This window comes from Phacochoerus africanus, chromosome 14, assembly GCF_016906955.1.
Source record: "Phacochoerus africanus isolate WHEZ1 chromosome 14, ROS_Pafr_v1, whole genome shotgun sequence".
NCBI classification, from domain to species: domain Eukaryota; kingdom Metazoa; phylum Chordata; class Mammalia; order Artiodactyla; family Suidae; genus Phacochoerus; species Phacochoerus africanus.
In genome coordinates this window covers 52,490,182-52,502,931 of record NC_062557.1, presented here as the reverse complement: position 1 = coordinate 52,502,931, position 12,750 = coordinate 52,490,182, and the positions used below count along the sequence as shown (strand labels likewise).

The 12,750-nt window shown below is 56.6% G+C and overlaps 1 protein-coding gene across 1 annotated transcript in view; it reads right to left on the bottom strand.

Moving 5' to 3' along the window:
* Nucleotides 1–306: 306 nt before the first annotated feature.
* The window catches only part of DNAH2 (dynein axonemal heavy chain 2), a 103,383-nt gene continuing 90,939 nt past the window's right edge, over nucleotides 307–12,750 (bottom strand). The window contains exons 71-88 of the mRNA XM_047757810.1: nucleotides 12,593–12,741; nucleotides 12,274–12,407; nucleotides 11,981–12,125; nucleotides 11,606–11,805; nucleotides 9,886–10,012; nucleotides 7,407–7,593; nucleotides 7,073–7,221; nucleotides 6,751–6,934; nucleotides 6,322–6,512; nucleotides 3,869–4,060; nucleotides 3,266–3,450; nucleotides 2,843–3,071; nucleotides 2,611–2,762; nucleotides 2,378–2,492; nucleotides 1,277–1,453; nucleotides 1,105–1,179; nucleotides 795–945; nucleotides 307–673 (exon numbers count right to left, since the gene is read on the bottom strand). Of these exons, the coding sequence (XP_047613766.1) occupies nucleotides 519–673; nucleotides 795–945; nucleotides 1,105–1,179; nucleotides 1,277–1,453; nucleotides 2,378–2,492; nucleotides 2,611–2,762; nucleotides 2,843–3,071; nucleotides 3,266–3,450; nucleotides 3,869–4,060; nucleotides 6,322–6,512; nucleotides 6,751–6,934; nucleotides 7,073–7,221; nucleotides 7,407–7,593; nucleotides 9,886–10,012; nucleotides 11,606–11,805; nucleotides 11,981–12,125; nucleotides 12,274–12,407; nucleotides 12,593–12,741 (2,897 nt within the window). The 3' untranslated portion in view covers nucleotides 307–518. The remainder of the gene's footprint in view (nucleotides 674–794; nucleotides 946–1,104; nucleotides 1,180–1,276; nucleotides 1,454–2,377; nucleotides 2,493–2,610; nucleotides 2,763–2,842; nucleotides 3,072–3,265; nucleotides 3,451–3,868; nucleotides 4,061–6,321; nucleotides 6,513–6,750; nucleotides 6,935–7,072; nucleotides 7,222–7,406; nucleotides 7,594–9,885; nucleotides 10,013–11,605; nucleotides 11,806–11,980; nucleotides 12,126–12,273; nucleotides 12,408–12,592; nucleotides 12,742–12,750) is intronic.

Below are 12,750 nucleotides of genomic sequence, written 5' to 3'. Positions count from 1 at the left end.
AGGGTGGAAGGTACAGGGTCTGGCACTGAACCCTGCCGGACAAACCCCTAATCCATTTGGATCACGCGCCCTTCAAAAGTAAGCCCCGCCCCACCCGCTGAAGCCCTGCCCCCAAAGTTTAGCCACACCTTCTTCAGGGCCCACTGCCTGGCCCCTTCGATCGAGGCCACACCTCCCTTCCTCTGAAGCCCTCCCACTTCGCTTGCTCCTTTCCCTCCGTCTGGTAGCAGCTCGCAGGAGCTCCTGAGTAAAGCCCGGGCTTCCTCCCTCCCCCCAACCCCACTATCCCACTGAGAGACTTCGGGCTGGTGGTCTGAGGTGTTTTACTGCACTGAACTCCGATACGATTCCTCCACCTTCATGGCTAGCAGAACTAGGGATTACCAGGTCCCCAGGACAGACAAATTCAACCAAGGTCAAGGCCTGAGTGCGGTCCAGCCTCTATCCGAGGTGCATTCTCAGCCTTGGCTCCTAGCGTCCTCGACCCTCCCTCAAGCGACGAAGAAGAGGAGGCCCTCTCAACTGTCCAGGCTCATGAGTAGAGCAGTGCCCCTCTTGATCCAGTGATCAGACGGCATGGTCCCAGAGCGCAGGTCGATGCCAATGACAAAGGATGCACGGTCTGAGCTGCCTGCCCGGTTGGGATAGTAATAGCAGGGACAGGAGTACATGCCTGCGGGAAAGGAGAGGAGAAAGAGTCAGACCCTGGAGCCTCATGGGAAGGAAGGGTGGAGCAGAGGCTGGGCTGATCCAGACTAGGGATGGGGCAGGCAAGCTTGAGGGAGCTGTCCCACCCTTGGCACTCTTCTTGCGGCTCTCTGTAGGTCGGAAGTGGATCGTGGGCATGAGGCAGACAAGCTGCATGGGCTCTGCCTCCACCAAGCAGGAGTTCTTCCGGTCCCAGCCGGCACCCTCCAGGTATAGGCCCCGAACCCAGACCCCATCCTGGGAAGACATGGGGGCAGGTTGAGGGGCAATCTAGACCTTCGGTTAGCAGCACCTCAGTCCTCCCCTCTCAACCAATTGTTTCCCGCCTTTGCTCCCAGCACCCTGCTCTGCCAGAGCCCCCTCTGCTCAGAGCCCAGAAGCACATCTGGCTCCCACCTTGGGTGGATATACTAGGTTGCTGTCGTCCACGGTGGAGACGACAAACTCCCAAGAGAGGCTGTCCACTGAAATCTGGGGATGGAAGGTGAGAATAAGGGAGGACCCCCCAAAAAGGAGAGAAAATACATGTGCCCAGATCCCTCCCCGTCACATGTTCCGCACTGCTCACATTGTTTTGGCGAGCTGAAGACTGCAGCACAGCAGTGAGGAAGCCTGTGGGAAAGGTGAAGCCAGACAGCCAGAAGATCACAGGAGGCCGTGCGCGGCTGGCCCACAGCTCAAACTGTTCCACACGCAGAGCCAAGTCCCGGGTCCATGAAGCCAATGGCTTTTGTGAGGGATATGCCTGGAGGAGGAAGCAGTGTGTGTTCAAATCCTTATTTTGAACACTCAGAGCAGATATAAGAATACATGGGGCCAAATTCCAGGAAAGAAGCATAAAATGACAACTATTTATTTATTTATTTGTCTTTTTAGGGCCACACCCGCAGCACATGGAGGTTCCCAGGCTAGAGGTCAAATCGGAGCTGTAGCTGCCGGCCTTCGCCAGAGCCACAGCAATGCCAGATCCAAACCAAGTCTGCGACCTGCACCACAGCTCACGGCAATGCCGGATCCTCAACCCACTGAGCAAGGCCGGGGATCGAACCCACAACCTCATGGTTCCTAGTCAGATTCGTTTCTACTGCACCACAAGGGGAACTCCATGACAGCTATTTATTAACAACAATAGCAACGGTAATATGAACCGGTCACACTGCCACTTTCTTTTTTCCCTTTTTTTTTTTGGTCTTTTCTAGGGCGGCACCAGTGGCATATGGAGGTTCCCAGGCTAGGGGTTGAATCAGAGCTGCAGCCGCTGGCCTACACCACAGCTCACGGCAACGCCAGATCCTCAACCCACTGAGCGAGGCCAGGGATCGAACCTGCAACCTCATAGTTCCTGGTCGGATTTGTTAACCACTGAGCCACGACAGGAACTTCAAACCAGTCACTATTAATGAAGCACATGCTAGGCACTATGCACAGTACCGGGAATCCTTGAAATACCCTTGGAGAGGCTAGTAACTTGCCCTAAGTTTCTAAGTTAATGACTTTGCAAAGCCAGTCAGTGAAGGGCAAAGCCAGATTTCAACCTTGAACCTGTCTGGCTCCCCAGCCCAGGCTCAGGGCTGTTTGCTATGAGCTTCTCTAGAACCAGGAGGTTGGGGGCACAGAGGTGAAAGGAGGGTACATTGTTGGAGGAGGCTCTACAGTGCTGGAACCTTGCCTTTCCCCAGAGCGGAGGGACGTGGGCATCAAAGATGCAATTGAAGATCTCTTCCAGGCTCGTAGACATGACGATGAGGCCCTGGATGCCTTTTTCTAGGTCCGTCAGTGAGAACCTGAATAGGACCAGGGAGGGTTAGGGATGGGGTGGGCCTGGGAGAGGCGTCCTAGGCAGAAGGGAAGGCCTCTCCTCTGGCCCCCTCCCCCATTCTGCAGACCCCCCCTCCGTCTTACAGGATGGTCTCCATAAGCTTGTTATATCTCTGGATCTCCTGCAGAAGGACCACATTGAGGGGGGAGGGGTCCAGAGCCAGCAGTTTTCGGGTCCCCTCATAGTCGATCATTTCAGGAATCTTCTGTTTCACGTCAGCGGCCAGCTCGAGGACCTGCCCAGGCGGGCGATCTGAGTGGGGGACCACTCTTCTTCATGCCCCCCCCCCACCTCCAGGCATCTGTCTGTCCTTACTTTCTCTTCTCGGCTCTGGCCTCCCGCCCTGGTGGGCGTGATCTGGGGTTGCAGGGAAAGCAGGGTCTCAAAGAGAGTCCGCGCCTCCGTGATCTGGGAGGCCACGTCTGCATTGGGGTGCTGGCCAAAGGCCTCGGGAGGGTCCATGCTGGGCAGCATGCTGATGTACTCCTTGTAGGAGGCCAGGCTCCCGTCCTTGGGGATGAAATAGTTCTCCAGTACTGACAACCTGGGGAGCCACCACATAATGGTCACTGCATTTCGGGGACTCTGGGGCTTCCACGCCGGGCCAAGACCCCATTCACCCAACTCCCAGCTCTGGCTCCCCCCCGCCCCCCACAGTTGCACAAAGCCTGCCTTCTGCCAAGCTCACAGCCTCCGCTCAATCACTTCCTCCCCCCCCCCCAGTGCCACCCCCCTCACCGGTAGGAGGGGGTGGACAGAGACGGGTCACAGAAGTAGTCATTGATGTAGGTGGTGAGCAGGCGCCGGTCCCAGTCATCCGTGACGTGCCCGCCGTAGTTGACGCCGGCGATGAGGTACTTGAGCGCATCCCAGGGCGTCTCCTCGTACTCATCCAGGTACAGGCTCAGCAGGTTCTCCGACACCTGCACATGGCCCCAGCCCGAGCCCCAGCGCCACACACAGTGACGGCGGCAACATTTCTGGTTCATTTTTTTGTCTTTTTAGGGCCGCAGCACATGGAGGTTCCCAGGCTAGGGGTCGAATTGGAGCCACGGCTGCCGGCCTACACCACAGCCACAGTACCATGGAATCCGAGCCGCGTCTGTGACCTACACCACAGCTCATGGCAATGCCGGATCTTAACACACTGAGCAAGGCCAGGGATCGAATCCGCATCCTCATGGACACTATGTTGGGTTCTTAACCCGCTGAACCACGATGGGAGCTCTTCCAGGGATGCTTTAACACAGGCTTCCTTTCAGGGGCTATTCCTGCAGGGCAGGCACAGGGCAGGACGTGTAGGAAGAGGGACTGGGATGAGGGGCCCCTGTTAGCACAAACCTCAAAGTCAGAGTCGTTGAAGCCGTAGATGATGTTCCAGCCAAGCTGTAGGAACTTTTTGCGTTCAAGTAACACAGAATGAAAGAAGCACAGTGCGAACAGCAGCTTCTTGTACTTGGCGGGTTTGGAGCAGCGGGAAAACTGTGGTTCTGTCATCAGTTGGTAAAGACGGGTCATGTTGGCTTTTAAGCCCTGGGGACAATGAAGTACAGAGGTGGGATGACATGCTTGCTCAGCCCTGCCACTAGCACCACTGTGTACAGTTGTGGAGGCTGCTCACTGCACAAGGGCACTGGCTGAAGGGATGAGCGGTGGCTTAAATCCAGCCTTTGAGCTGCATGCTAAGATGTACACTCACTCACAGGGCTGGCCGCCTTTCTCTGATTCACACACGGGCACTACAGGGACGAGGAGCAGCCCTGCCTTCTTGTCTCTGTCCACCTCCTACACACATATTTTGATCCCCTCAACCACGGTGTCTCAATGGTGGGTCTCAACTTGGGAGTGCCAGAAAATATGAACAAAGGCAAAGACATAAACATGCACCCTCTGCATGCAGAACTTCCTGGGCCAGGGATTGAAACCATGCCCCAGAAGTGACAACATCAGATCCTTAACCCGCTAAGCCACCAGGAAACTCCTTGAAATAGTGTTTTAGGAAGATTTGTCTATGAGGGACAGAATGGAACAGGGAGAAAATGGAAGTAAGACTATTGGATAGACTAGTAACAAAAAGAAAATATAATTAAAAAAATACAATTTAGGGGAGTGGAAACAAATTTGACCAGGAACCATGAGGTTTCGGGTTTGATCCCTGGCCTTGCTCAGTGGGTTAAGGATCCGGCGTTGCCGTGAGCTGTAGCGTAGGTCGAAGAGGCAGCTCGGATCTGGCGTTCCTGTGGCTGTGGCATAGGCTGGCAGCAATAACTCCGATTTGACCCAGAGCCTGGGAACCTCCACATGCTGTAGGTGCAGCTCTAAAAAGACAAAAAAGACAGAAAAATAAAAAAATTAAAAAATAAATACCATTTAGGGAGTTCTCATCAGGGATCAGTGGTAACAAACCTGAGGTATCCATGGGGACATGGGTTCAATCCCTGGCCTCGCTCAGTGGGTTAAGGATCTGGCATTGCTGTGACTGTGGTGTAGGCTGGCAGCTGCAGTTCTGATTCGACCCCTAGTCTGGGAACTTCCATATTTCTTAGGTGCAGCCCTAAAAGGCAAAAAAAAAAAAAAAAGAAGTGGCAAGAGACTGGGGGGATGGGGGGGGCAACCAGAAGTGTGTGTGCGTGTCAGGGAAATCAGGGAGAGGGACAGTCAACTGCCAGCTGCCCCAAGGAGATCATTTAATGATGAAAGACATCCACAGCCACAGCAAGAGTCCTCATTTATTGAGCGCCTACTATATACGGGTCCCTGTGTTAGTCATAGGATGAGCAACAAGGTGAGGGGAAGAAAAAAAGGACATGGCCTCTGCCCTCTTGGAGCTTACAGTCAAAGAGTGAAGGAGTTAAGCATTAACCAGAATTACACCAATACATGTAAAGTTCCCAGCGCAGGAAGGCCAGAGGGAGGGGCGAAGCTTTTAGGAGAGTGAGTCTCCAGAGAAAGAGGTGGGAGGCTTCCTGAGGAAGTGCTGGTGGGACCCCAGCCTGAAGGGGCAAAGGAGGGGGCGTGGGAGGAAAGGTGGGTGGGGGCAGCCTGTGCAAAAGCCTGGGGTGGGAGAATACAGGGTCTGCTGAGGAAGAGCCACCAAAACATTAAAAAAGTAACAGCGTGGGTAGAGCAAAGAAGAAGAAAGGGAGGGCCGACCAGCCGCCGCATACAGGCCATCTGAACAGGGTCTTGATCAAGAGCAACAAAAAACTACTAAAATAAGTGAGCCAGAGGGTAAGGGGGTAGGATGCCACGACAAGATTGGATTTTAAAGGATCAGTAGGACTGCGTTCAATGACGACCCCATAATAGGCAAGATAAAAAATCCAACAGAGTTGGAGGGAAGGAAGGAGCAAGAGGCTGGGGGTCCAGGAAGTGACATTAGGGAGAGAACAGAAGGCAATGGGAGGAGGAAGGCTCCGAAGGGTCCACGCAGTAGTTATACTCTTTCTTGGCCTCAGTTTCCTGCCTGTAAACGGGGATGAGGGTATTTACCTGATAGAGTGAGTGAGTGAGTGAGTGAGTGTGTGTGTGTGTGTGTGTGCGCACATGCAATGAAATCAATCAATGTAAAGCATTTAGAACAATGCCTGGCACATAAAAACGCTCGAGAAATGTTAGAAATCACTATTATGTTCTCGGAGTTTGGCACACGGAGGAGAGAAGGGTGGAAGTTGCAGCACAGGAGAATCTAATAAGCCGCACTGTTGCTGAGGTTACGGCTTTGCTCTGAGCCAGGAGGAGGAAAGGCAGTCCAGATGGCACAGTCCATGCTGGCTCTCTACAGCTGCCCATACCTTTGGCGGCTCTGTGGTCATCTTGATGCTGGCCTGAAGGATTGAGATGGGGAAGTCTGGGTGGGGGCTGGAGCTGAGCCAGAGGCGGAAGGAAGGGTGAGGGTCCTCCACCTGCAGCTGTTCCACCAGTTTGTCCAGATTAGGCATCCACGACAGTGACAGGTGGCAGTTGGCCAGGAATACCCAGTGTCCTGCAAGGAGATGCTGGATGCAGCGGGAACCATCCCCTACACCTCATCTGCTTCCCCCTCTTTCCACCTGCTTGTGCGTGTGGAGGCTGGGGCGTGGGGTCCAAAGGCACAGGTCTGCCACTCCTGGGCCTTCTGGAGAAGCAGGAGCTGCAGTTACAGCAGCCTGGTTGAGGCTGGAGGTAGCGGGCAGGCAGGCCAGGGCCAAGGATTGGGGAAGAAGAACTGGGCGGACACTGACCCTGAATCACACCCTCTCGAAGAAGCCGAGCAGCGATGGGGGCCTGGCCCTGGCCCAGGGAGAGGGCGTGGAAGCGCTGGGCCATGCCTGTGTGCTCAGCCAGCTGGAGCAGGCCACTGGTGGGGTCCACACCGGGGGACAGGATGAACACGAGTGGCGTCCGTGGGGCTGAGTCCTCCATCACCTGCCCCAAACACAGGGTGGGGCCTCAGGCAGAAGGCCCAGGTAAGGCAGTGGGAGAGAGAGGGAGGAAAGGCGGGTGGCAGACTGGGACCGGGAAGGGGCGAGAAGGACCCAGGTGCCTGCGTGGAAGGAAACTGACCGACTTCATGTTTAGCACAGGCGGCTCAACAAAGCGGGAGCCAAGGTTGGAGATGATGAAGGAGGTCACGCAGAAGGCCACGCGGTCCTGGCGCAGGGAGCGAACGATCAGCATCCGCTGCATTTCATTGCAGGCGTTCTCCCACTCACCTGGAGGCGGTGGCAGGGAGAGTGAGGCGGGAAGAGCAGGGAATCTGAACAAAAGAACACCTGCGCATCGCCAGGCCAGAACGCGGAAGCACCGAGGGAACTCGGGACCGACCGGGGGTGGGGGGGTGGGGGCGGGGAGTGTGAAAGGAAGAGCAGGAGAAAGGCAGGAGGGGAGGTCCGGGCACCTGGCAGCATAGCCTTCTCTGGGGTGGCGTTGGTGTACCACAGGTGCCAGTCACGAGGATACTGTTCAAAGGAGTTCATGAGCCCGTGGAAGTTGGTCAGTTTGTCCAGCTCTGTGATGTTATCCCAGTAGGCATCTGCAAGCCAGCTGGTACAGGGGTTATCCATTTGGCCCTCGCGATCCAGCACCTGGGGCGGGGGTAGGGGTGGGGTGGGTGGCGGCGGGAGGACGAGAAAAGAGAGAGGGATTGACCAGGAAGACCCCAAAAGAAAAATTATCTTTTTTTTTTTGGTCTTTTTGCCTTTTCTAGGGCCACTCCTGCGGCATATGTAGGTTCCCAGGCTAGGGGTTCAATCGGAGCTGTAGCTGCCGGCCTACGCCACAGCCCCAGCAACGCGGGATCCGAGTCGCGTCTGCGACCTACACCACAGCTCAAGGCAACGCTGGATCCTTAACCCACTGAGCAAGGCCAGGGATTGAACCCACCACCTCACGGTTCCTAGTTGGATTCGTTAACCGCTGCGCCACGACAGGAACTCCAGAATTACCTTTTTTTAAGGTGGAAATGCCAAGATGAATATTTCATGAAACAAAATGAAGAAATTAATACAGGAATCTGAGATGGATTGGAATCCACCTTTACTGGAGAAATAAATTGGCGGGGGGGGGGGCGGGGGGGTGCTAGGTCTCAGACGCTGTGCGGAGGTAGCACAGCCCAAACTTAGGAAGCGGGCGCCCCCTGGTGGTTGTCTGGCAATAATGTCTCCTACAGGAAAGAGAAGCACCCTGGACAGAAGAGAGGCACAAACCGGACTCACTCACTTACACTCTTTTTCTTTTTCTTTCTTTCTTTTTTGTTGTGGCTGCACCCGAGGCATGCGGAAGTTCTGAGGCCCGGGATGGAACCCGCACCACAACAGCGACCCGAGCCACAGCAGTGACAACTGTCAGATCCTTAACTCACAGAGCCATCAGGAAACTCCAGCCTCAACTTATTCGCTTTTTCCATGGCACTGCCATCTTTAATGTATTAGACAATGTAATTATTTGTTATGTTTTTGGTTCATTATGTGTAGTTTGGAATATTAAATAAGAAAGTTGGAGTTCCCATAGTGGCTCAGTGGTTAACAAATCAGACTAGGAACCATGAGGTTGCAGGTTTGATCCCTGGCCTCGCTCAGTGGGTTAAGGATCTGGCATTGCTGTGGCTGTGGTGTAGGCCGGCAGCTGTAGCTCCAATTGGACCCCTAGCCTGGGAATCTCCATATGCTGTGGGTGTGGTCCTAAAAAGACCAAAAAAAAAAAAAAAGAAAGTTAAGGAGGTCTCAGTGAGGTGAGATTTGAATCAAGACTTGAAGGATGGGCACAAGGGCCAAGTGGGGGAACAACTTCCTGGCAGAAGGAACAACCAGTGCAAAGACTCTGAGGAGGGGACATGCCAGCAACGGGAGGAGGCCTGTGCGGCTGGAGTGGAGCGAGGAGCTGGCCATAGGGGCTGACATCTGTGACAGGGCCTCTGTTTTATTTTTTATTTTATTTTATTTTTTGTCTTTTCGCCTTTTCTAGGGCCGCTCCCGCTGCATGTGGAGGTTCCCGGGCTAGGGGTCCAATTGGAGCTGTAGCTGCCAAGCCTACACCAGAGCCACAGCAACTCGGGATCCGAGCCATGTCTGCAACCTACACCACAGCTCACAGCAACGCCCGATCCTTAACCCACTGAGCAAGGCCAGGGATTGAACCCGCCACCTCCTGGTTCCTAGTTGGATTCGTTAACCACTGAGCCACGATGGGAACTCCACGGGGCCTCTGTTTTAAAAGACCCTCTCTGGTCACTCTGTTGCGTGATGGGGGTGGCGGGGGCTCTCGCTAAAATCCAGATGGGAAGTGAAGTGAAGGTGCCAAAAGGAATGAAAGTAACTGCTGTCCAGAGGGGGCCGGTGTGGCCCAGGGAACTGGGGTGTGGTTGGCAGCTTTAAGAGCCCACTTGAGGTTCATGGTCATGGGTGTAAAGTGAGTCCGGTCGTTGGGGGCGTGTTTTTCTCCAGCCCGTCCAGCCGCACAGGCCACATCGGGACAAAGAAGGCAAGTCAGATCTAACCGGAGTGGTAGCTTCAGCAAGCAGATGCCACACTGCAGGGTGGGGGCAAAGGGGATGAGGGGGTTTGCAAGGGAGGAAGTGTAACGGTGACCACGAATTCAGCCTGGGGAAAGAGGGCCTGGAAGTGGTAAAAGAGTAGCCAGATCCTGCCACTGGGTGGATCAAGGGCAAGAGAGCGCATGTGAGTCACTCCCCGCAGCACCCCCCGCCCCCCCGGCCCTCCGCTGCCCCCAGCTTGTCACGCACCTGCTCCTGCCAGTTTTCCTCCGCTCACTTGCTGGAGCCTCGGGCCTTACCCTCTGGGTCTGGAGCCCTCGTCATACTCACCCCCACCCCCGGCCTTGTCCACCCGTCCCCGGGACGTGCCCTCTGCCCAACTCACCACACCCCCACGTAGGAAGAAGTTGTACTCGTCCATGTTGAGTTTGCCAGAGGTCTCCAGGATTTTGGCACACATCTGAAAACTGAACAGCAGCTTGTGGCGCTCAAAAAGGGTGCGGCAGGTGTACCTGGGAGGAGATGGGGTGGGGGGCAGGGAGCTCAGCGTGAAGGCTTACTAAGTGAAGGCCAGAGACCACAGAGCCTCACACAGAAGCAGGCCCCTAATCAGCTCCTAACCCAAAGCCCCTGTCCACAGCTGGGCATCCTGGGAACTAAAGAGAGGACGTCCCGTTTCCTCAACACTGATGGGACCCTACGCCGTGCCCGCTACTCTGCCAGGTCCTGAAGACACAAAGATGAAGAAGGCCAGTGTTCATCCCGGAGGAAGTCAAGTGGAGTGGGGCGGACAGGCAAGAGGCCGCTGGTTAGGATATGACACAATGAGTCCCAGTCAAGGGTTCAAGGGGGGCAGCGGCCGCCCTGCCTGAGAGGAGCTGCCCAGGGTGAGTTCCCGGGGGGTTCGGATGAGGAGGGGAGTGGCGGATGCCAGGGAATGCTCAGAGTACAGGCACGCCATGGTGCAAGGCAGTCAGCCACGCTCAGGGTCCAGTGGGAGGAGGGGAAAGGTGTGGCGGCAGGGCAGGTGGCGGCCAAGGCACAGAGGACTTGGCCACAAGGCACTGGACACAACCACCGAAGAGCTTAAGCTGGGAGTAGTGGGTCAGACTCGAGTATTTGAAAGGCTGGTGTTGGCGGCTGCAGAAGGATGGGTTGGAGATGGACAGATGTGGAGGCAGAACGACCTGTTGGGGGCCCCTTGGGCAGCCCAGGAAGAAAGACCATGGGGGCCCGAACTGAAGGGCAGGCAGGCAGTGGGGAGAGCCGGGGCTCAAGGAACAGTCTGCAGAAAGATTCACCAGCAAAACATGGTGAGCGAGCAGAGTGGTGAGGACAGCGGAGAGTCAGGAACGACTGCCCGCGTCTGGTTTAGGTGCCAGTGGCCCTTGGGAGTGTGGACCCTAAAGGAAGAGGGAAGATAATGAGATTGATCCGAAACAAGCTGAACTGGAGGGGTCTGTGGGCTGTCTGGGCAGAGAGGTCAGGAACCTGGCCAGTCACAGTGTGAGCCACAGACCAGGAACGGCAGCTTCACCTGGGAGCCTGTTAGAAATGTAGGCTCTCAGGCCCCAGCCCAGACTGACGCAATCCCAGTCTGCATTTGAACAAGATTCCCAGTGCCTCGTGGGCACATAACCCTCTGAGAAGTGCGGGTCCAACAGACACAAGGCTACTGCTCAAGGGAGACCTGAAGACCAGATACACTGCAATGAGGGACTAGTCAGCCCCTGGGTGACCGCGAGTGGACAGGAGAAGAGCAGGGACCAGGAGTGGCGGCATGGGACAGCACCAAGGCACAAGCGGCAAGAAGGATCAGCAGGCAGTTCCCAGCAACCAACCCGACTAGTACCCACGAGGGTTCGATCCGTGACCCCACTCAGTGGGTTAAGGATCTGGCATTGCACTGAGCCACGACGTAGGTCGCAGATGCGCCTTGGATCGGGCGTTGCTGTGGCTGTGGCGAAGGCCGGAAGCGGCGGCTCCCATCGGACCCCTAGCCTGGGAACCTCCATATGCCACACGTGCGGTCCTAAATTAAAAATAAATAAATAAAAAAGAAGGGTCAGCAGTAGAGCCACTGGCGTCCTGGAGAGGCCCCAGACCTGTAGACGGCGTAGGTGTGGTACTCGTTCAGGTAGTCGATGCGGTCCTCCAGCTTGTTGCTGCGATGGCTCTTATCGATGCTGAGGATAAAGAGGCTGATGTAGGCATCCAGCGAGAACTGGTACATGGGGTCGATGCGGCCCATGTCGTTGAGCACGAAGAACAGCACGGAGGCCCGCTGGGCACAGGGGCGGTAGGCCTGCGGAGGGGGCGGGGTCAGGGCCGGCGGAGGGGGCGGGGCGGGGCCCGGCGGGGCGGGGCGGGGCCCGGCGGGGCGGGGCGGGGCCCGGCGGGGCGGGGCGGGGCCCGGCGGGGCGGGGCGGGGCCCGGCGGGGCGGGGCGGGGCCCGGCGGCGGGGCGGGGCGGGCGCTCACCTCGCGGGCCAGGTCAATGTTGATCTCCGTGGTTTCGCTGGTCTCCAGCTGCTCCGTCACCTCGGTGGCGGTGATCTTGGAGGTCCGCAGGGCGTTCACCAGCTGCACGTCGTCTAGCAGGGAGCCTGTGGCCTCATTGAGCAGCCTGAAGGGCAGCCGAGAGGCGCATGGACCGAGGGGTTTCGGGGGTCCTGGGCCGCAACGGGGGCGGGACTCCTCATCAGCCCCCGGGGCTCTAGTCGTGCCTGCGGGCAGACCCGCGGGCCGTGGGTGGGGGAAAAGCAGGGTCTCACCGAAGGATCTCATCCTCCAGCTCTTTGAGCTTCCTCTTGCCAGCGGCGATATTGATGACGAGTGAGTCCTTCTGCTCCTCCAGCTCCGGCCGCTCCTTCCGGACCACAATGCCCAGCAGCTGCGCCTCCAGGCCCTGAGACGGCCAGGGCTCGTGGTGAGAATCCCACTCCAGGCACCTTCACCCTTTCACCCCTTTGCACCGCTCAAGCCCCACAGCCCCCGCTGCCCGATCTCAGCCTTTTGCTCAGTCCTGCCGGACTCCACGGACTCCATGGCCCTTCCCGACTCACCCTAGCTGCAGGCGTCAGCCCCGCCCACCTGTTCTTTGACGGCAAAGTTGACAATGGTGGTCTTGGCTGAGGTCTCTGGGCTGTAGTGCGGGTTGGAGAGCTTGGTGGTGATGTAGAAACGGAAGCTGGTATTGTATTCCACCTCCTTATCTCCAATGCGCATCAGCAGCCGGCCGCCTGCACCCA